Source organism: Cynoglossus semilaevis, chromosome 10 (genome assembly GCF_000523025.1).
Source record: "Cynoglossus semilaevis isolate Cse_v1.0 chromosome 10, Cse_v1.0, whole genome shotgun sequence".
In the NCBI taxonomy this organism is placed as follows: Eukaryota; Metazoa; Chordata; class Actinopteri; order Pleuronectiformes; family Cynoglossidae; genus Cynoglossus; species Cynoglossus semilaevis.
Genome location: NC_024316.1, coordinates 15,015,159 through 15,038,572, shown reverse-complemented (window position 1 = coordinate 15,038,572; position 23,414 = coordinate 15,015,159). Strand labels below are relative to the sequence as shown.

Genomic DNA, 23,414 nt, shown 5'->3' with positions numbered 1-23,414 from the left:
CCCCATCCCCCATCCCCTTTATGTAATACAAATCTGATCAATACTCAAATGTTTGTAGAAAGAATGTTAAGTGCCTGGAGTCCAGTGGAAAAGTGGTGGACTACCTCATGGATTTTTCCTTATTCAGCTCAGCCCTACGGAATCCCAAAAAACAATACCCCCTATTTAATTCCATTTCAGAATATTAAAAAAAACAAAACAGTTCACCATCACTATACGGAAGCCAAAAACAGATCAGATAAAATGTCACATTAATAAAAAACCCTCTTTGGACCAGATTAGAAACATATTTAATCCTAACAGCCGTGGTGTTTGGTTGCTGTTGGAGGCATTAACTGATGTTATTGGCGATCACAGGGAGAGGCAGGGAGACACATCTGCAGTCTGTCTTTTAAACAGATCTGGGTGTTGAGAAAAAAAAAAAATCAAAGCATTCCAGGCCCAGAGCTATATATGGCTCCAGAGGAGGGTGTGTGTTCGTGCTTTGCGTTGTTTCAGTGTGAAGTCCATCACTGTCAAACTACTTCAGGAGTAACAAAAAAAACAAAAAACGGTGTAAAAAAATAAATAGCTTAGCGTGCTAATCATTGCCAAGCTGACCAGACCAACAATATATTTACAAAATAATTTAAAAAATTGTATTTAAATTGTATTTTAGTGTATTCATTTTTAATATAGATTAATTATTAGTCCACTTTGTGACATTGTTAGACTTGAATATGTCCTGTATTCACCGCTTAGGACCTGCTAACCCGAGTCCAAGTGTCCTGTATTCACTGCTTAGGACCTGCTAACCCGAGTCCAAGTGCGTAAAGCTGTTAGCTAGCGGCTAGTGGTTTAGTCTTCTTTGACTCAAGCTACTATGTAAGTCAGGTTTCAGTCAGACTGACTCAATCATTCAGCTTTCTACAATCACAAGAACCCAACCTTTTCACCCACTGTACCTTTAATGCTCTGTAGAGTTGATTAGCCAATCACACGTGCTGCTGAAGCGAAAGAGTTTCTTCCAAGAACTCCTGGAAAGGCCTTGTTGATGTGGTCGTGGCCTTGGCCTCAAGGTTGGACATGGATCCCACATGGTTCCCTGCCACCATCTGGATGAACTGCTCCAGTCAAGAGCCTGAGACAGTTTGCGGTGCGTTCTGTAGCATATTCATGGCAGCCTCTCTCCCTCTGCTTCTTCCACTGGGAGCAGCGAGTAAGATGTTTCCAAGCTGGAAAACAAATTCCTGTCTTTAAGTGCCAAAGATAAAAATCACTGACCTTGTGACAATTAGCCAGAATATCCTATGCAACAGCCAACTGCAACCTTTAAAATATTGAGAAATGTAAAAAAGAAGTTTTCTATCTCCATCAGGACGGTGGATTTGGCTGTGAACCAGCGGTGCTGTAGTGCAACGGGAGGAGAAAGGCCACAAATGTGAAGGTTACGCGGCAGCTTTGTTTATTTTGGAGTGGAATTTCAATTTTCTTGGAACGACTCGACGAAAGTGGTTTCTTTTAATGGCATAACTTGTGCATGTAGGCAATGGAACAGGAGGGAACGCTTTTGGATGTAACCTTAAAAGTGTTGTATATACAGAACTGAGATACTGCACATACAAGTTTACATTTGATATTATTGTACAACTAACACTCTTGTGTCTCTGCATCACCACCTACTAAATATGACCTGGATATTTAACTACTGGTGTGAGATCAATGTTAGCTACCTTTCATATTTCATGCTAAAGATTCATTTAAAGCTAAATGCAGCGACTCCTGGTGTCTGTTTTTCACCATAGCCGATGTCTGAGACTGAGATTGTGTTAAAACCTGCGTGAGTGTGAAGACAGTGAACACACACACACACAGGAGCACCTTCAGGCATTAGGGACTCCCTCCACTGGTCAGACTCTGCCAAACATCTTGTCCACACCTACGATATGTCCTGTGTAACATGGGTCTTTAGAAAAGCCTGTGGAGTGAAGCACAAGTCAGAGAAACAGAACAGTTCACACACATGACCTCTGGATGTTGGTCTCAGTCCAAAAAACATATGAAGTTTGTGGAGAGACTTTGAGAAAAGTCAAAATAAAACAGTCTAATTCACTGCAAACCAAACTTAGTCTCTGGGCCACATTAGAATTTTAGATTTTGCTGTAGTGGGTCATATAGGTTTTCTGAATTTACAATAAGCTGCTCAACTTTGGTGACTTTCAATAACACACACACTGATCAATTTCGTATTCACTGAACCAGAGTGGTGTTTAGGAACGAAGCAGAAAAGCTAAATGTTAATATTGGTTCTATCTACTGGAATTAATAATTTAACCAGAAATGCTAAATGTTAATATTGGTTCTATCTACAAAAGGTCTGTGTTGGAGAAAAGGTTTGGGAAACCATGACCATGACAACAGGTGTGAAGGTGAGTTTGAATGATGTGTCTGTGATGGACTGGTCAACTGTCCAGGCTGTACAGTACCTCACCCTCCCCTGGTGATTGGCTCCAGTTCCGTCAGTGACCCTGAAAAAGATAAAGTGATAGATGATGATGATGATGATGATGATGAATAAAAGAACAACTAGACTGATAATAAAATAAAAACAAACATTCAAATAAGACCGAAAAGTACCTTAATTGATAATAAAAATGATTTACTGGATGAACAATGTCTTCGTGCTGATGTCAAAATAAAAGACACATTTTTATTTTAAGGCATTTTATAATTCTTGAGCAAATGTTTTACAGTTAAGGCTCCCCAAAATTGAAACCTGCAACCCACCGGTCCAAAAACAGTGCTTCAATTTCTTTTTACATGACACTTCTTATACAAACATAAAACAAACACAGCTGCAGTAAAAGATAACACGAGATTTATTATTTCATCCACACAACAATTCTCCCTTTTCTTTAAGTGCATCAACACATTAAATAAAATTGGTAAATAAATTAAAAAAGAAAAAAGGTTATTTACAAGCAACCGCAATATTTCAGCATTTTAGCAGAGTTAGGATTCAGTCTTTAAAAAACAATGTGCAAACCACCTTTTACTGAGCTTCTTTTGTTTTTGGAATGACATGTTTAGAGAAACTTATGGCACATCCTACATCCATGATTCTTACCTGTCGGATTTTCCCAGATTCAACCTTTATTTGGAATAAAGTTAAAGTTAAAGTGGTCAGGTGATTACTGAAGTTCATGAAAATAAAGACGTGGCACGGCAACGTTAAGTTCTAAACTGCATCGAATATTAGCAAGTATGTATGGTATACAATTATACATATGTGTACATATACACACACACATTGGCAAATTTTTGGTATCTGAGAATAAGCCGCGTCTTTATGTCCATGAAATACATTAAGTTCCGTTACATAATTTAAAGTCTTTTCACCAATGGCAACTTTAGTAAAAACGAAATGAAGATATTGTTGTTGTTTTTTTTCCTGATAATGCATTAAATTGCTTATCAGACATATTTACACCACTGTGTAGAGGGACAACACTGTACAGGGGTTGTTTTTTTTTTTTTTTTTTTTTCAATGATGACTTCAGGTCACTGCTGCTGCGAGTCATCATGCACCGCTGAAGCCTGGTTGACGCAGGGCCTGCCCGGCCGGCCACATGAGGGGCTGCACATTCCTGCGTGGACGCAAGAATCCGTGCAGCCGCCGGGAGCCCTGGAGGGAGGCCGGCCCGTAAATAACCAGCGCACTCCTTTCTGGCTGTGTTAACCTCCTTCCACAAACACAAACAACTGCGGGCCTGTACGACGACACAAGGACAGATTTAACATCAGACACCGCAGGTCACTCCAAAATAACCGGCCGCGCCGCCTCCGCCTCGTACGGCTGTAGCATCGGTGTGACGCATAAACAAACACACAGAATTGTGTGTTTTAATGCAAAAGTCTAGCCAGTGAACCTGTTTTTTTTTTTTAATCCTTGAGCTTCAATTGGAAGTCAGAGTTTAAGGAGAAAGTGAATCAGGCCCTGAGTGAGTCGCTGTGTCACTTTCAGAGTCTAATAATAACAACAGACTTGGCCGTTTAAGACTAACTACAGATGAGGGGAAATTATTCTTCAGCTCACAATACTGAGTAAGAAAACTGCTAACGTTTCCAGTTCTTCCCTCAGGTGAATTTCTTTTTTTTCCTAAATTTAATTTCACTTTAATTTTCACTTTTGCATCGTCCCCTTTATCATATTCACTTTTCTTTTATATATTTTTTTCATGTGCACCAGTGTTAATTTTGACAAGCAGTTTAATTTAGTCATAAGCTTTTGAGTTGCAACTTTTTATTTTTGCCCACTAAATGTAATTTTGATTCATTCGGAATAAATAAAATAAAACTTGTATTATAACATTTTCTTAACTAAAGAGTATGAATACGCATTAGGGAACTGCATTTACGGCGTTACGACAGGTTTTATGTTTATATATACATGTATATTGAGAAATACAAATAAACAAAGCTGTGTTTTGTTTTTTTACTGGACATGTTTTGATCCCGCTGCGTCACAAATTGACCAAATTATTCCCCATTACGTCAGGTTTTATGTTTATATACACATGTATATTGAGAAATATAATATTGAGTTTTGATCCCGCTGCGTCACAAATAGACCAAATTATTCCCACTTCAGGCTTTTCTTCTGATTATTCCTGACAGACGTTCGCTACGTTTTACTTCCGTCAACGTAGCCGCTTCAGGCTTTTCTTCTGATTATTCTATTTCCTGACAGACGTTTGCTACGTTTTACTTCCGTCAACGTAGCCCTGATTGGCTCTCGTCCTCGTCCTCATTTGTTTCTGCCTGGTTACATGGTGAATTTAACTCTGATTGGACTTCGTTCATGTCAAATTCCCTTTTCCCCGTATTGTCAATTATTTCCTTTCGTGTTGTTTTTCTCGTCATATAAAAGTATTAGTCGACGAAATTAACACTGGCGTGCACTGAGAGTTTGTTAATAATGAAAATAAGTTGTTAGTTTTGCCTCACACACACATACTAAGGGACGAACACTTGCTTGTCAACAGAAGCTTTTTTTTTCTTTTTTCCTGTAAGTAAATGACTTGTCTTTGACCAAAGTCTCTGTCCTTCCTGTAAGTAAACGACTTGTCTTTGACCAAAGTCTCTGTCCATCTTTACAAAGAAAACGGAGGGGCTGAATCCATGTTCTGATTCCCAGTAAAGCTGACTCTGCTGTGGTCCCACACAGACCGGGTCCAGGCTCCAGGCTCCAGGCTCCTCTGGGGGATTATGTGGTCAGCTTGGAGTAGCTGGGCGGTGAGAAGCGTCTCCTCAGGTACTTGAGGATGTAGAGAGGCAGACAGCTCACCAGCGTGATGGCCGTCACCTTCCACAGGAACGACAGCGTGGTGATGAAGTACACATCTGACACGGACACACAGGCAGACGGGGGGGGGGATTGAGAAACACACACACACACACATACACACACACACTTCAATCAGACCATTGAAACCAGGAGTTGCAGGACTACAGTCCAGTTCTTCACAACAATTTCTGGAACTTCAGTGACCAATGCTGCAACTATTGATTATTTTTATAGTGGATTAATCAAATGATGAGTTTTTCCACGAGTCGACTAGACTCCAGGTTCACTAAATGCTGACAAATATGGAAACTATTGGTTTATCATAGACCTCAAAATTACGACATCCTGCAAGGATTTTTTTCTCTCATCCAAACCAAAAAAAAAAAAAAAAAATCAGACCATTTTCACTTTTAAGAAGCTGAAATCGCAAAATATTATTTTAGAAAAACTGATTTAAACCCAGGCACTGGGATTTTTGACAGCCTGGCAGTGAACTGATCATCTGTAGCTGTTTTTTTTTTTTATTACAAACTACATACTGAACATGACTTTTCCTAGCAACTAACTGTAAACCTTCACAGATACTGGATAAAATGCTGATGCTTTCACACAGCTCTGGCTGCACAGGCAAAAAAAAAAAAAAAAAAAAGAAGGTAACTGTAACACCTTCACACAAACTCCCACAGACGATGTCAGAACTGCACACGCAAGAAAAGAATAGCCTTTAAAACTATTCCCGTCTGACTTCAAGAGAGAGGAAAAGTGTCAGCGCTTCACCGCACGCCAGTCATGATCGTCAGTGGGCGAGATGGTGAGCTGGAAATGGAACTCCACGCCCCACATAAAGCTGAAAATAAAGGCTGCCCGGGCTTTTTGGTTAGAGTACTGTGCATGTCACAAGTCTCAAAATTGCACAATAGAGAATGTCTTATTTTTCAGAATACGCAAGTGTATATATATATATATAAAAAAAGAAAAACCTCAACAGCCTGGGAACAATGAGAGTGCAGTGGAGTTACACAAACTCTCTGTCCTCTGGTAGAAGTCCTTACTGTATGTTTAACCAGTGAAAAGCTGTTCACATCTAACGCTGTTGCTGGTGTGAGCGATGGATTGTACTGAACACACCTTTTCTGTGATAAACCCCTGGCACAGCAGCCTACAGGAAACTAACAAGGCTGCTGGCATTTCCTCTCTGATACTACAGTTCTCTGGAGTCTTGTTCACCACTAAATATCCAGCATACCATAAAGTATTATACACCAGAGGCTGCCTTTGAGGGAAGGAGTTTCTCAGTCAGTGCTAAATAATAATCATCATCATCATCGACGTCGTGTGAAGATCAATAATAACATCCAGACGAGAGCGACAGAGTCAGACACACGTGTTGTTTTTACTCACCAATGAAATCGTGCAGGAACACCAGGGAGGCGATGTAACAGGCCAAGCTCAGCAGCTCCCCCACAATCATCAGCCAGTGCCAGGTCTGGATGGTCAGGGCCACCATCAGCAGCTCGGTCAGGATCAGAGAGGTGAAGGAAATGGCAACAACGTGGACGAACTCTGACTCAAAGAGCAGCAGAGCCCCGTACATGATGATGCTCCCTGCAGACGACAAAACATGGTTCCACAAAAGAAAACTAACATTTAAAAAATGTCATTTCTTTATATGTCATCTGGACCCAGCGGTTACTGTTGCCAATACAATTGTATTATTGTTATTAATATCATTATTACTATCTTATTTCTGTTAGTACTTTATTATTATTGTTGTTATTGTTATCATCACTTTGATTGTGATTACAAATTAAAATTGTGTTATTCATAAAATTATTGCTATGATTATATCAGAGTTATTTTGATTATTATTGTGGTTACTGTTGTTATTACTGCAACTTTTTCCAGTCCTAATAGTTAAAGTCCCAACTCTAACTTCTGATCATCTTACCTTGATAGATACTTATCAGAACCCATATTAGAAACGTCTTCAGAGATAAAGGTCGACCCTGTTGAAAACAAAAGGAAGGGAAATAAAACGTTAACATTTACTATTATGATGGAGAGAGGGAGGGGGTAAACAAAACTATTTCTTTCCTCCTACCTTTAAAAGATCTTTGTAAAGCTCTGGATACAACATGGCGACCTCAGACTTGACATCTTTGTCCAACACCAGGGAGAAGACAGGGAACATGGTGTAGATGGTGGAGTAGCTGGAACAAATCAAATCAAAAGCTCTCAGTGGTGGAGGACGGGGGCAGGTTCAAGTTTCACACAATTTATTTGTGAAGATTAATTTCCAGATCTATCAATCACCCTCCCCCCCACCCTAACTGCACAACCCTCGCTCTTGCACACAAAGGAAATGCCACAGAAAAACAGTGAACGTTCTCTTGATCAGTAACAGAGTTTGTTCTTTACCCAATGATCAGAAAGCCCTGGTAGAGAGGGACTGAAGCAAAGTAGAACACAGAGGAGAACACCGCCTGGAAGAGAGAACATTTGTCAGCCATATGTTAGTCAGCTGACACGGCATTACAGCAGGGTAAATCACAAAAGTTGTAAAACATTTAAAAGTGACTTTTAAAAAAATAAAATAAGTATTTCTCCACCTACCCAACATTATGACCTATAAAAATCTTTAATTACTATGATCTTAGACTAAATCATCAGTGTTCTGGTTTTTTAAAAAAAAATATGATGATGAAAACATAGTTAAACCTGCTGGACGCACCTGAAATGTGTGGCTCAACATGTGGTAATGATTTAAAATTAAACACACTTTGTAATGATATATATATATATTTTGTCGAACATTTTTTTACTAACTCTCATAAGTACAAAATGTCTTATAGCCTTGTACAAACTAAAGACTTCCTTTCTGACTTCCTTTTTTCTCTGATCAATCATTCAATTAAATCCCATGTTTAATTAAACTCAGAAAATCTTCCACTGACTACAGCTCATGAGCCGTGTGTCCTCAGCACACGGAGGACGCCAGCATTGAGTTGTCAACCACTCAGCTACCGTGGGACAGCTGAGAACCCAGACAGGTCACAGCTGTGGCTGCTGTGGGAGACGTTAATCTGAGACGTGCGGAGGAGGGCATCCCCTAAAGTCCATGATGCAGTGAGTCACGGGGCCGGCCTTCCAACGCGGGGGCCGAAGGTGGACCGGGACTCTAGCATTGGACTGGGGACAGGGTTATGTGTATGTGTGGGGTACTGCAAAGGGCACTTGCGACCCACTGATGTGAGTCATCCTCCCCGTCCTACCATGACCACCTCCAAAACCTCTGGGCCTCACACCGTGCATTTACCCCTCACATTTGGATTTGTTGTGGAATATCATGCAACAAAAAAAGCTTTTTTAGACATTGTAAAATATTTGGCTATAATTTTGGCTCAGAGTTTTACTGTGGAAAACCAAAAAAAACATGTTTTTTTTAAAACTTAGATTTAAACTATGACTCACATCATCCTCAAAATAAGTAGTTGTATACTTCAGTGTAGCTTACTTGTAAACAATACACATAGATGGATGGATGGATGGATTGATGGATGGGTCAATGGATGGATGGGTCGATGGATGGATGGATGGCCTAACCTCTTACAGAGAGACTGACTGAACCAATCACCATATTTATGTACAATCCATACGCCTAATTGCACCAAGCGCTAACACTGACATGTTACCTCCAGCCCAGTAGATGGCAGTAATTTACCAGGCCACAAAAAAGCTTCACAGTTTAGTAAACAAAGATGTAATTCAAGATCGAGCTTCTCAGCAGCTAGCTTGCTAACTTAGCCTCCGTAGCTCTGTATAACAATCCACAGTGTAGCGCAGGTTTATGACTGGTTACCAGTGCATTACTAGGAGTGTATCGGTCTTGGATTTACAAGACGTTGCTTAAACTCATCTTAAAGGTTAAAGCAAAAATAACACCATATTGTATCTATACTGTACCTGCATCAAAGCAAAAAATAAGACTTGCCATATTGTATCTATACTGTACCTGCATGGTGCTGATGCACAGGCTCCTGTGGATGACAAACTGGCTGAGGGCCGCAGACCTCTTGTAACTGTTCCGACCGTGGACCATGAGGAGACGACCCAGATGTTTGAACTGAGTCACTGAGAAGTCAGCAGCCAAGGACGCCTGCTTTCCCTCCTGTACGGAACACATTTTAGAGAGAAGAGTCAACGCCTGTGACTGTGCCGACTGTGACTCAACAGGGACTGAGTACAGGGTACAACGTTTGACTGGTTAAAGTTAAGGTGAAAACTTAGAACACCAACACCGGTACTTAAAGATAATGATAATAATATGAAAATACACTGTCTTTTTATGGGTCAGTTGAAGTGATTACAGACTGACTTACTGACATGTCAGTGGAAGGACACATGGCACTGACAAAACAAAATGTATTTACTGTACCCCTCCTTTTAAAAGTGAATGAAGAGGAAGAGAAGTCATTTTAAAACAACATGAAATATTTTTTTCAGCCAACCTTGAGCTGGATTAATTTAATTAAATATGGGTTTTGGCTCCACCCCTCGACCTCACACAGGTGGGGGAATCTTCCCTCATCCTGACCTTCACCTTCACAACCCTGCCTTCAAGTCCTCGACCCAGATGTTTTGTCTAAAAAATAAAATCCATATATTCGATTAAATTTTTAAAAACTTCTGCTTTTTCCTTTCAGAAAATGATGGTTCTTCTTGACTTGACTAATACCACAACAACTGACATCCATGCGGTCAACTCTCCCAGTTTGTGGACCAATCACAGGCTCCACACTCTTAGCTGACGTGACGTAAATCTAACTCCATGAAGTGACCCAGACATGGACAGCAGGGTGGGAGTACTCAAAGCAGCGTGCTGATAAGTAACTCTGACTTTTAATTCGAGCACAAAACCCATCCTGTGGTCTTTACATCCTTTACTCAGAACAACAGACTCTCATAAAGAGGAATCATCTGTGTACACGTCCCCCTACACGTCTCTGGACGGGAGAAAGATCTCGACAGGAAAAGCAGAGTGAAAATCTGTGAGAAAGGAACATCAGTGTGAGACGAGGAGATGGACTTACTTTTCCCTCCACTCCCACGCCACAGTCGGCTTCCTGGATCATGCTGACATCGTTTCCTCCGTCCCCTAAGAGAAAACAATGGTAGTGTCAATGTTCACATCAGTGACTTAACAGTGCAACGTGCCAGTGTTGGTGAGACACTCCCTCGATTTGGTCTGATTGAGAGATTAACGCTGCAGCAGGGAGACAAATGTGTTTTAATATGACCGAACAAAGGTGAGAAATGACAGCCAGTAGAAATTTTTAGATCCTTTTTTAAAAAGTATATTAAACCCATTTTTGCCTTTCACATTTAGTAAACAATATTTCTTGTCTGACATTGTCCCTCCGCAACAGCTCCATGCCTCCTAGGGTGGGTCTTGCCCCCCAGTTTGGGATCCACTGCCATAACACAGTACAGGTCTTTGAATTTAACGTCCAACCCGTGTCGTCACCTCCCTTCGTTGCTCCACAGCACAGCTGTATTAAACTGTTGTGGGTTGAAATTGCTGATTTCTACTGATGGTTTGTTTTGTTTTTGTCTTTCTGTAGTATTTTATAATTGCTCAACGTTGGATCGCCGCCATGACGATTACATCACAGCCTTCTTCCAAAATGAGTATTAACATCCGTCCGGAGTAATCCAATCATGTGGACAGTTCTAAGTACAGGTCTGAACTCTCCAAATGCGTCACAAATGCGTCCTCAGGTCCAATCAAAAAAACCACATTTGGTGATGGTTAGCGCACGCATCTGCCAAATTCCTGGGCGTGCATGAACAAAAAACAGTCCTCAGGAATCAGTTAACGCTGCCTTCTCAGCTGACCTCTTCCAAAACAATTTAAAATGACCTAAACCTGAAGGAGGGATCAAGTTTATGGCTCTGTTTGTCCAGGATGATGACACTGGATTATAAAGGACGCATAACTTCTAACCATTGGCGTCCCTCCTGGTAGGTTTCCTGTGTCACAAACTTATATGATCAAAAATGACAATGACAAACAATGGATGCATTAAAATGTCAGATGGTTAAACACAACGTTGACAAAACAATAAGTTCAATTTTGAGTCAATGAACTCACCGTTCCTAAAAAAAGTAGGAGTAGGAAGTGATAAAAATATAATTGCAATCATTAAAGTAATTATGGAGTATATCGTTCTAGTAGTATATGTGATATACACTGTATGTAGTACAGGAAAAACAATCACTCCTAACATCCTGTGAACCATCTTTGTAACTGGCAAATGGACATTAGAAGCATTACTGCCACCTACTGGGCTGTGTGTGTATCAGGGTGTGTGCAGCTAACATAAATTCTATTGCATTACTGTGTCTGTAATTCTTTTAATAAACGAGATAAAGTTGAAGTCTCAGCCCTAAATCAGCAGAACCGTTTTGACAGTTGATTTTTTTTTTTTTTTTTACTCACCCACAGCACAGGTGAGTTTGCCTGTGCGCTCTTGCAGCAGCCGAACTATTTGTGCTTTCTGAGTGGGGGTGCAGCGGCAACAGACCACAGCGGGACACTGACAGGCAAGTTCCATAAATTCATACTCATAGTACTTCAGACAAACCTGCAAAAAAAGAGAGAAAAAGTGTGTAAATTAGGGCACAATCTATGACTAATCTCAGCTTAATCTACAGTTGGTCCCCAGCTGCTGTTTAGAGAATGAGTAACCACAGATACCACTTCCACAGATTCTCCACTAACAGCATTTATCAGACACCACACAGACACAGCGTCTGACTTTTATATGGAGAGTGGAGTCAGTGGTTGGAAAGTGAGAGAGGGAACCCAAATACCCTGACAAGACTTTACCTCCAGCGAGTCCCCAGATATCACCAGAGCACAGTCGTGTTTTCTCCTGAAGGCGTTGAGCTCCAGGTGAGCCTCGCCTCGCGTCGTCACCTACGATAACGGGAAGAAAAAACAGAACACATTCACCACGACACACATGTCAAAACTCAAAGGTAAAGAAACAGTGATGACAGTGGTCACATACCAAGACACACATGTCAAAACTCAAAGGTGAAGAAACAGTGATGACAGTGGTCACATAACATAATTCATTGTGAAAAAGAATATAAGGCCCATTCTTGTCTGCTGCCCTTCTATGAGACTCTCAAAGTTATTTTGGTCCAAAGAGGCTAGTGAGCAACGTGTGGCTCAGGAACCACAGGTTGAGGAACACTGATTTAAAATGAAATGAAAAAAGTAGAGAAAAGGCTTTGATATTTTAATAAATAAAGATTAAAAGCCTTTTTACGTTTCCCATTCTAAATACAGAACATTAAATGTAGTGTCTCGTGATCAAGTGGAGCTGCTGTCTGAAACAAAAGAGGAAAAGTGAAAAAAAAAGGAAACTAAGTTCAAATCTAGATTTAGAAAATGTCTTCAAATATGTAACACTTTCAACCCCTGGTGTAAATCTGTCAACGGGAGTTATGCTCTGGTATGAATATCCTTCAGCTGCTGACTATTCATACGTCAATCCATTTCAGGCCATTGGTGGCGATCAGGAAACCAATCCAGATGTATGTGTTGCAGGCCTAGTCAGCACTCCCTCATGTCTTCAGGGACTGAGGTTTTCAAGCACTGCCAGCCATTGTTATTCCCTTCCAGTAACCACAGTTGTGCGCAAGTTGCAACCTTCCTATACGGCACTCGCTCCCTCGGCTCTGGCACGGTTCCAGAGAGGAAGGCAGAGGGGACTATCAAAGCAATAACACAGCCTGAAAGCTGAAAAACAAATTAGGAAGTGAGCCCGCTGCATGTTCCCTGTGGGAGTGTTTCAGCTGGTTTCTCCGCTCTGGCCAAGCGACGGCCTGTTTGTTCCCTCTGACAGAGGCCTGGATGCTTTCACTGGTGGGAGGTGATTTATTCAGCTGTGGATGCTGCTGACTGGGGCTGCATGTGTAGTTGTGTGGAGCTGAGTGACCACAAACAAATAGGCCTTGGGTACAGACAGGATGCGTGGCCCAAGGGTTGCCACTGTCAATGCTACAGTAAACTGGTACAAAAAAACTAAAAATGCTACAGAAACAACAGATATGTTTTCCACTCACAGGTCTAAAGATATGGATGTCCTGGTTTCTGGTGATCAGATGAGCGTTCTTCGCTGTGCACGTGGCCGTTTCCAGCTTGTCACCTGTCAGCATCCACACCTGCACAGACAAACCAGCTATAACAACAATGCATACAAACTCTACTTGATTGGCTACAACACTGCTGGTACATACAACACAGTTAATGTTAGCTACGACAGTCCTGGTACTGACACCAGAGCTAATGTTAGCTATGACAGTCCTGGTACAGACACCAGAGCTAATGTTAGCTACGACAGTCCTGAAACTGTTTAATTTTTTACTCTGCATCTCATTCATCAATACTACACAGAGGTGGAAATTCCACTAAAAACGGCCAAATCTACTTGCACAGCAAGACACCACAGATGTAGGAATTTTGTATTTCATCTGCAAAGTCACTCTAAATAAATAAATTGAAACTGAAATATTTTTATTCATTTTCGTTGCTAATGCCGTTTCTATGTTTTTTTTTGTTTTTGTTTTTGTTTTTTTATTTGTGGCTCCTGTGAGCTCCGGGCCCATCTGTTGTTGCTCTACAGACCTTAATGCCTGCATTGCGCAGTATCTCCAGGGTGGGCCTGACATCAGCCTGGAGCTGGTCTTCCACACCAGTCAGACACAGCAGTTCCATCTCCATCTCCAGACTCTCAATCACAGTGGCCACCTTCAGAGAGCGGTCGTGGACACTCAGCTTGGCCTGGACGTACCGCGCCTGGGGGAGTGGGAGGAATTTACAGTGGAGGAAGATGAAATGATTATGAAAAAAGCAGAAGATGGAAATATCTACACAGGTAAGAGTCGTGGAAGAGGAACGACACAGGAAGTAAATTCGATTAATTGCACTGCCTTCTGCAAACCAAATAATCTGCTTAAAAAAAAACTGGCGACGCCAAAAAACGACATTATGTCTCGTTGCTTCACTATGGATACCAGATCATTGAGCCTGTAAGAACATATGATTATGTAAAGACAGAAGGTGGTTAGCAGATTTGTAAAAGCATTTTTTTAGTGATGATGAAAGGAAAATACAGCAGTGAGACCTGCTGTGATGTACGGTTAAGAAACAGTGGATCTGTCCAGTAGACAAAAGGCTGAGCTGGAAAGAGCTCATGAAAGAGGACATGGAGATGGTTGGTGTTAAAGCAGAAGAGACAAAAGAGAGGGGTGAGATGGAGGCAGGTGATTTGCTGTGGTAACCCTTGAAGGGAAGAGCCGAAACAAGAAGAAGAAGAAGAAAAAGATTTGAAAAATGATTCTTAAGTCACAACATTTTCACGACTGTCTTTAAACTCTGACTGTAGAGCAGTCTCAATTATTTTCTGTCATGTCCCCCCCCCCCCCCCCCGCGGGCGCCCATGTTTTTTCACACCCCCCCAACCCACAACCCTGCGAATTGAAATACCATTGAGAACCGTTAACATGTTTATTTTTTATCTGTACAAACCACTGTATGAGTTGCTGCCACCTAGTGACTGGAGGCTTGTTATCATTCAAGCATTACAGCAGTGGTGACACTGATGTCCAGCGTGACATATTCCATTGGAAGCCCCTCATGCACCCCCTGGCACCTCACCTCACCTCACCTCACCGTGCCCGCCCCACTATTTGAGAAGTAATGTAGAGTAAACACCTCACACCTGACCATAACCAAACCAATCCTAACCAGACCTACAGAGAGGTGTGGAGGAGAAGGAGGAGGATATAAAACATACACTACAACTTCCAGCATCAGAGTTTGAGCAGAAGGTTAAAAATAAGACTTAAAAAAAAAAAACAGACATGTTTTCCTCGGAGGGTCACCATGGTTAAAAGAGACACAAACACACCTCCATCATCAGCTCACTGCTCGTCGCGTCCCAGCTGCGGGGCAATTTTTTAAATAAGATAAAGCAAAAATAATCTGCGCATGACTCATACAGGAAGAAAAACTATGTGTGTGTGACTCAGCTGGTGACTCACTGCTGCCCACCCACTCCGCTCTCACAATAATGCACTTCAGTACGGGGCCTGGGGATGAAGACTGCAGGGGAGGTGGCCCTGCCTTCCCTGAACAATGAGTGGGAATGGTGTGTGGGTGGGTGTGTGCTGGGTTGGGTGTATGGACAAGAAGTTGAGGGTGAAGGGCGGGTGGGGCGGGGGGTCAGAGGTCAGTCTAATTACCCCAGAGGACACTTCTGACATTTGAAAATACCAAACATGGACATGAGTCAGTTTGATGTGAAACAGATTCATCAGATTTCAGAGGTTTATGTTCTATAATGAAATGAAAAAGAAAAAGTGAGGCATAACAACGCCCCCCCAGACTCACACAAGACCACCCTTTATTATTGTACCATAGAAACGAGCCAGGGTCGCTCACAGGTCTCAGATCAGTGAGTTCAGACTCTCCAGGCCACTTACCTCAAAATCCAGATATTGCTCCTCCGTCAGTGACTTCTTAGAGACCACCAGGACCCTCAGACCTTCTCTGGCCATGTTTCCACACTAGGAGAAAAAAACAAACAAACATCTGGAGTCAGTAGGTGACATTGAAGATAAGTCTGCGAGTTGTTCATAACAGCAGTGAAATCCCATTGACTGTAGAGCGATGTGAGAAGAAGGACAGACGTCTACCTCCTCCTCCAGCCAATCGTTGTACTGGACGATGCCCGCCATGACCACATCAGCACCTTTCATGTAGAAGGTGATCTCCCCTGTTGATTCATCCTATAAAAAAACAAAAAAACCCAAACATAATGTTTTTCTTGTTTACACAGTTTATCACTCCCATCCCCTTACCTCAATTAAACTCTTTGAAAACTTTGTAAAATATTTTTTACAGATATGTATTACCTAAAAATGCACAAAAGCTTTTTTTTAGCTTTTTAAATAAAGTTTGAGGAATCCCTGTTTTTTTTTTCTCATCCTGCAACCAAAAGGCAAAAATAATTATCAGGCCAGAAACTCCTAATAAATAAGTATTTTTAAAGTGGAAATGACTTTAGTTTTGTTGTTGTTTTTTTTTATGTTAAAGTCTGATACAACAATAAAATAACAACCGTAATAACCGGTGGTAACTGCAGCTCCAGCACTCACTCGGACTATGATGCCCATCCTCTTGCTCTCGTAGGTAAAGGGAAATATCTGAAGGATTGTGAAGTTCAGAATTTGGCCAGTAGGGGTCCGTAGTTGCATGGATGACTGGTCTCTTCCCACGAGTGTAAGGCCAACACTCTCAGTCCACTGCACCAGCGACACCTATCGGCAACACAATGTAACAACAAGGATAGTAATGGGATCATCTCTGAATATTTGAGAGAAAACGTTAAACAATGACAGCATTATTGACCAAGAAGCTGAAAAGTAAAAATTAATTATCTCCAGCAACATAAGGTTAGAGAGTAAATTTAACTTTAAGTTCAATTAATGTGAATAATTATTTAGAATCAGAAATGAATGATTCTCAGTGAGTAGATACATTTGCAAGTACTTTATTTTTAATAAGTTTTAACCTGGATAAATGACCATCACTACCACACTTAGAGAGTCAAATTAGCCTTGTGTCAAACAAAATGTTTTTATGACCAAAACGAAGCCGACTTCTGCAGAGATAGAGTTCAGCACTAAAATCTTATGAGGTGTTAAACTTATGGACAAACGGGTGTTCTTTATTGATAAGTGCAGCGCCACCCAGTGGGTTTAGTGAGACCCTAAGCTGTTTATATTCTGCCATCGCTGCTTCATGTACACAGCAGAAACCCCCTGTTGGCCGTGATCGATAACTCTCGCATTTTCAGCACTAAAAGCTATTGACTGATAAGGTAAGACGTCCAGTTCTAAACTCAAAGGATTTTTCATAAGTTCTCCTCCATTTTGAAGGTCAAAAGCAACAGACATCCATTAGTGCAATGAATGTTATAACATTCTCCAGTGCTGAGAAAGGAACAACCTCCACAAGTCCAGGAGTCAGATCACATTTCTGACCCATCGTTCATGTTCTGACTGAGCTAATAGCTGAGCCTGCCACGTTAGCTTTGCCCCAAAACCACAAACGACACACGCTTCATGAAAAGGACTTATCTCGGAAATACACGTCCACGCAGTCTAATGATGCCCCGCTGGGAGAACATGAACGTCAGAGCCAGTGCAGCTACCGTAATCTTTGTCATCCAGGTTGGGAAATGTGAATATTGTGCTTAGTCACCGTCTACGAATAATGACTGGGGCTCTGGTGGCAGTGGATACGCAACTGCACTGAATAATACTACAATCATTTCGCTTGACTCAGAACCAACACACAGCTGACTGTGGTTTTCATAAAAGGAGATGATTTTTCTTCTTTTGAGTCACACACAAGCCCAATTTACCGAAAGGTTGCTGCTTTTTAAATGTTGGAAAAGTAATTTATCGAGAGAAAAAAGGACAAAGAACAGAGTTCACTGACGAAGCTGCAACACGGCTGGGAAAGAAGTCGAGTTAATCAGTGGGTCAGGTCACCGTTCTATTTAAATGACACTTTTTAAATCATTTATGAACTGAAGAAAAGAATCTCTTGAGATGATTGTGCAAGTGGATTTTTTTGTGCTTTCTCTCTGTGAAAAAGACATTGAGCTGTTCAACAGTCCATCATGGCTGAAGTTTGATTTTTCCTTGTGTCAGACTTTTTTTTTTTATCCAGTCACAGACCTGGACTGCAGGACGGTCGGTCGAGCACAAACAAACTGCGCCTAAACAACAGCCATGCTTCTGTGATATTTTTTAGTGCTCATATGCAGATCGGCTATCCCAGTGATTCTAAAACAATGGTGCAGGTTCTACAGATGGTACATGGGGTCCCTTCTTGTACTTGTGTGAATCCAAGGGACTTCACCTAATCTAACAAAGTCCCTCGTTTCATTAATGCAGCAAATAGTCTGAAATGTCATTGTATTTTAGTTCTTCTGAAATAGGTTGTGGCCCAGAGAGCCTGACAGACCGAGTCAACAACAAGTTGGTCCGGATTTTTTTTTTATATTTTAGTGACATTTGCTCAGTGGTTTCTAACAGTAGTCACGTTTATCTGAGGTTTCCACCAAGGGCACAGATATTTAATCCAAAACCACATTTTCACTGTCACTGACCGCAGACAGTGATGAAGTAAAATCATAATCTTTCTTTGATCTACTTGAACTTTTTTAACTGTAAAACAATTTAAATGAGGCAGAAAACTGAATGTTGCCTGTGGTAGGAACCATGTACGCAACAGTCACTGACATTGTGTCAGTACTTCTCAAATACAAAAAGCAGATCAATATTAAGTCCAATGTGAAGACACGTTCTACTTACAGAGAAAGACAATTTTGAAATGACACCAAAAAGGGAAGTTCAAATGGTCGGTATGTGCAACAGGCTGGTTTGGCACATGAAGGAAATCCGTATTTACAACACAGGAACCTGATGGAGTTTGAAATCCACAGCCTGGTTCCTGTGGTTCAAAGTATTTACACTGATCAAGGACATCAGTCTATAGAACAGTGCAGATTGAAATGAAAAGTGCTCTGTGTTTAGATCCTGTCAGACGTCTGTCCGACCTCGTGATAATGAGAGATCTATCAAAAAACAAACATTCTAAACCAGAAGAAAGCAGCGATGTTGAAATGTTCTGGTGTTCCTACCTCATCTGGACTGGAGGCCTGGTAGACCCTGCATACGTCTTCATAATGCTGCTCCGCCTCGGCCTGGTCTGTCACGCCGTTGGCCTCGTACACCGGCGTCACGTTGTGCACCAGGGCGATGGCCTTCACCGCCTCGTGAACTCTGCTGCTGATGGTCTTTCGGACCTTAGTGGCTCCTGGAGCCCTGGAGGCTGGAAGGTCATGGGTGGGCTGTGGACAATTAGGTAGGACACGGTGACCCACAGTGATGAAGGCACAGGAGTTTGATAGTCAGTGAAACTCTGTCCTGACAAGACATTTTTGATGTTTACTGTCAAATTCAGTTGGACGAGTTATGATAATCTGAAAAATAAACAAGTACAAACACAATACTCAACGAGGTATTTTATGAGTCAACTGTTAAAGTGGAGTTAACGTCTGAGAATTTGTACGTCTGTTTTAATTGCTGCCGCAACATGACACTTTAAACATAACCAGATGTGTAAATAAAGCTTGAAGTTTTCTTCTTTTTTTTGTGGCTATTTTTGGAAAGCTGTGGGGGTTAATGGTAGCATCATTAAAGAAGTCCGGTCAGTGCTTCGCTTGTGGGCTAATCCTGTTTCCTGCTTCGCTAACCTCTGGTGTCAGGGGGGACAAAGAGGGCGGTGGAAGGTCAGGAAGCATTGAACCAAACAATAATCACAAACTGAAGTGTTTCTTAAAACAATGTTTCTGGCTGTTTGTTTGACTGTTTTCCCAGTGATCAATCATTCAGTCTTTGTTTGTTTTCAAACTGCTTTGTGTGAATGTGTACAGTATATATTTGTACCTGTGTGTATGTGTGGGGGTTAATGGTAGCATCATTAAAGAAGTCCGGTCAGTGCTTCGCTTGTGGGCTAATCCTGTTTCCTGCTTCGCTAACCTCTGGTGTCAGGGGGGACAAAGAGGGCGGTGGAAGGTCAGGAAGCATTGAACCAAACAATAATCACAAACTGAAGTGTTTCTTAAAACAATGTTTCTGGCTGTTTGTTTGACTGTTTTCCCAGTGATCAATCATTCAGTCTTTGTTTGTTTTCAAACTGCTTTGTGTGAATGTGTACAGTATATATTTGTACCTGTGTGTATGCGCTGAACACATGGCTCTGTACTTCATCCATCGAGTCCATTCCATAAGCTACAGTTCCAAGATGGAGGCGCCGGAAGACCATTTCATTTTGGGTGAGAGTTCCTGGTAAAGATTTTATAACATGTTCTCATTACATTTCTGAAGACAGGCTGTAAGTTACCTGAATACTTTATACCCTGCAGGACATTGGTCACTTTACATGTCACATAATGGGCCTGAAAAAGGATTTACACAATCCAGAAGCCTGTAGTTTGACACTGAACACACCTCACACTCACTTTAAAAGCATTTCCAAAACCTCAGGGGCTTCACACATACATTAACTCCCCCTCCCGTCTCCCCCTCTCAGCCGTGCCTCTACTTAAACCAAGAGGAAATGGCTGATCATTTTATTAGGAATGAGGCCTGTAAATCTGACGTGGTGGACGTCAAGTCACAGGAGAGTGCAGTGGTTGAACTATAGCAGTGTATTAAGGTAAGACTTGAGGCTTTTTATGATTTAAGGCTCCAATAAGGAGCAGGCCCTGGGGGGAAAATCGAACTACAGGGCAATCCCCCAGTCGTCGACACGTTGACCAGAGTTACTGGGGCTCTCATATATTCATACTAGAGTTGTCCTGATATGGAGTATTGTCATATGTGTACTCAAAGATACTGAGTGCCGTCACAGATACTTCTTTAGGTTGGGTTTCCTTAAACATGCAATGGAGTAAAAGCCAATGTTTTAGTATACTGTAGATGGCGCAGCGACTCTCTGCATATTTAATCCTGCTGTTAGGACAAAAACTGCTTTTACAACAACTGCTCAACTACCCAGTGTCACTTCCACTATGTAGCACTATTTCCATGCTTATAAAAATGATTAGCTAATAGTCACTAGATCAGGACTGAGTATTTGAACAATATATCGGGCCTGATACTGATACCTTAGTTCTGCTAAGTTCTCACCTGTTTTGTCAGTCAGCAGGTAGGAGATGCGCCCCAGCTGCTCTGGTATCGTACTCGCCCGCACCACTGTCCCGGGGATCTTGGAGTCTTTCTTGATCATCCAGCTGAAAACCATCTTTCCCATGTCCAGATTCACACGCAGACTGTAAAAAAAAAAAAAAAATCAAACATGAAATAAGCGCTCTTATTGTACGTGCAGCGACACTAAAAAACACCCTCAAATGTATTCCTACCTGATGGGAACAATGTGAGAGAAGAGCAACAGGAAGCGAAAGATCTGGAGGTACCAGCGGCCAGCGAAGTGCTGTAGGGCTACCATGACCAGTGACACCACCACCAGGGCTCCGAACAAGATCTTAGTCAAACAGTTCACCTCCAGGTCGAACAGACCAACCTGTGAAAGGAACAGAGGGAAATATTAGAACAGTGTATATGTGCAATATATTAGTAAAGAATATATAATTGAGACAAATTATGTTCATAGAGACCTCTGTACACTAAATACAATAAAAACATAAACATAGTTTTGACATTTAGTTAAACCTCTTTTTTTAACTGTTAACCGTAAATGTTAAAGTCTGCGTCATCATCACATCTGCGGGCAGGAGAAGTGACGCAACGTCACCATTTTTACCTTGTGCCGAGGGTTGGAGGTGTTCATGACACTGCGCAGCTCCTTTCCTGTGTAAATCACCACCCCCACCACTGTGCCTGACCGGACAGAGAGAAACAAATGCTTCAAGTTCATTATCAGTAAAAAGAATGATGTCAAATAATCTCTTCATCTGCGATGTCAACAAAAGAGGACACAGATTTGAACGTTTAAAAAAACCCATTATCTTTACTGCTACAGCAGTGGTGCCCAAAGTGTGGGGCGAACCACCTGGTTACAAACTCTGTCGGCACAGATATTTACCAGAGGCGATAACGGTGCTGGCCCACAGAGTGTTCTCAATGCTGAGGCTCTCGTTGACTGGGGGGTCTCCATCCTCCTGGAAGAGGACATGGAAATATACAACATAAGAGGAGGGTACACAAAAAGTACTCTGTTATCTCTGAGCTGGACATAAAAATGTAGTATTCAGATTACTGCAGGATTACTTTAGATCAGGAAAGATTCAATTCCCAGCAGGGAAAACAGAATTATAACAAAATGAATACTAGATGTCACATCAGGAAGGACAACTTTACTGTGTATCTGACATGAACTATTAGTATACAAAGTATTATTATTAGTAGTAGTACTAGTTGTAGTAGTAGTAATGGCAGTATTAGTTTATAACTTTACTCCATCTTGGAATCATCAAATATCTGTTAAACCACGTTTCTCTTTCAGAGTAGCATTAACGGAACATTTATTCCTTACATTGGTCAGCAGGTGGCAGCACTTTGCTGTCTGTCAAGAGTTTAACGCCATTGTACAACAGAAAACCTGTTTTTTGTTGTTGTTGTTGTTTTTCAGCAGTTATGAAGCTGCATTTGCGTTACCGGAAAATGCAGCAGTTAGGAAGCTGCATTTGCGTTACCGGAAAATGTTTTAGTAAATGTCGTGTTTTTCCAGAATATTCTGGAAAAATGCTCAACACTAAAAGTAATGTATATTCTTGAGAAATTGAATTTTCTAACATGACATTTTTCAAGTTATTTGAGCTGAATATGAAATAAATAGTGTTTCCTTTTTACTAAATGAATTAACCATCAAACAGTTGTTGTGGCTGCGGTCTCTTGATCTTTACGTTATTAAACTGACTTTAACTAGAGCTTTTATAAACAGAGCATAACAATAATAAATAAACACTCACCCTGGTAAAAGTTCCGATGAAGTTGTGGATATCAATATTTGGCTCTTCTGCGTACACGTACGATCTGATTTGGAGCAGATCCTGAGAGACGCAGAACACAATATATTAATGTTAACATTTGTAAGCAAAAATTTAACAAATTATGTATTTATAATAAAAAATGTTTTTTTGAAACATAAAATAATCATAAACAGGTGTGTTTGTTTCAGGAATTTGTACAAAGTACAAACAGGGTTCCAGGCTATAACTGCCCAGAGACATTCAAAGAATAAATATGTCTCCACTTGGTTGACAAATATTGCCGCTACTACATTTATATGTGCCGAAAAAAATCCCCAGGCACATGATGTTTGCTGTTAAACAAGAGCAGGTAAAAACTTTCAGTCAATTAGTGAAAATAAACACAGTTGGAAATGTTAGGGAAACAAGTGAAACATATTATT

At 41.2% G+C, this 23,414-nt stretch overlaps 2 protein-coding genes across 2 annotated transcripts in view; both read right to left on the bottom strand.

Moving 5' to 3' along the window:
• The window catches only part of nfatc2a (nuclear factor of activated T cells 2a), a 29,531-nt gene extending 27,318 nt beyond the window's left edge, over positions 1–2,213 (bottom strand). Inside the window, exons 1-2 of the mRNA XM_008319043.3 lie at positions 1,861–2,213; positions 945–1,214 (exon numbers count right to left, since the gene is read on the bottom strand). The gene's annotated coding sequence lies outside the window, so the exon portion shown is untranslated. The remainder of the gene's footprint in view (positions 1–944; positions 1,215–1,860) is intronic.
• Positions 2,214–5,085: 2,872 nt separating this feature from the next.
• The window catches only part of atp9a (ATPase phospholipid transporting 9A), a gene marked incomplete at its 5' end in the record, with an annotated part of 28,621 nt that continues 10,292 nt past the window's right edge, over positions 5,086–23,414 (bottom strand). Inside the window, 21 exons of the mRNA XM_025059141.1 lie at positions 5,086–5,382; positions 6,728–6,931; positions 7,275–7,332; positions 7,428–7,536; positions 7,745–7,809; positions 9,339–9,494; positions 10,417–10,481; positions 11,826–11,970; positions 12,216–12,305; positions 13,463–13,561; positions 14,025–14,195; positions 15,884–15,967; positions 16,097–16,189; positions 16,559–16,720; positions 19,117–19,326; positions 20,211–20,323; positions 21,170–21,312; positions 21,403–21,563; positions 21,804–21,880; positions 22,086–22,161; positions 22,972–23,052. Coding sequence (XP_024914909.1) covers positions 5,246–5,382; positions 6,728–6,931; positions 7,275–7,332; positions 7,428–7,536; positions 7,745–7,809; positions 9,339–9,494; positions 10,417–10,481; positions 11,826–11,970; positions 12,216–12,305; positions 13,463–13,561; positions 14,025–14,195; positions 15,884–15,967; positions 16,097–16,189; positions 16,559–16,720; positions 19,117–19,326; positions 20,211–20,323; positions 21,170–21,312; positions 21,403–21,563; positions 21,804–21,880; positions 22,086–22,161; positions 22,972–23,052 — 2,499 coding nt within the window. The remainder of the gene's footprint in view (positions 5,383–6,727; positions 6,932–7,274; positions 7,333–7,427; positions 7,537–7,744; positions 7,810–9,338; positions 9,495–10,416; positions 10,482–11,825; positions 11,971–12,215; positions 12,306–13,462; positions 13,562–14,024; positions 14,196–15,883; positions 15,968–16,096; positions 16,190–16,558; positions 16,721–19,116; positions 19,327–20,210; positions 20,324–21,169; positions 21,313–21,402; positions 21,564–21,803; positions 21,881–22,085; positions 22,162–22,971; positions 23,053–23,414) is intronic.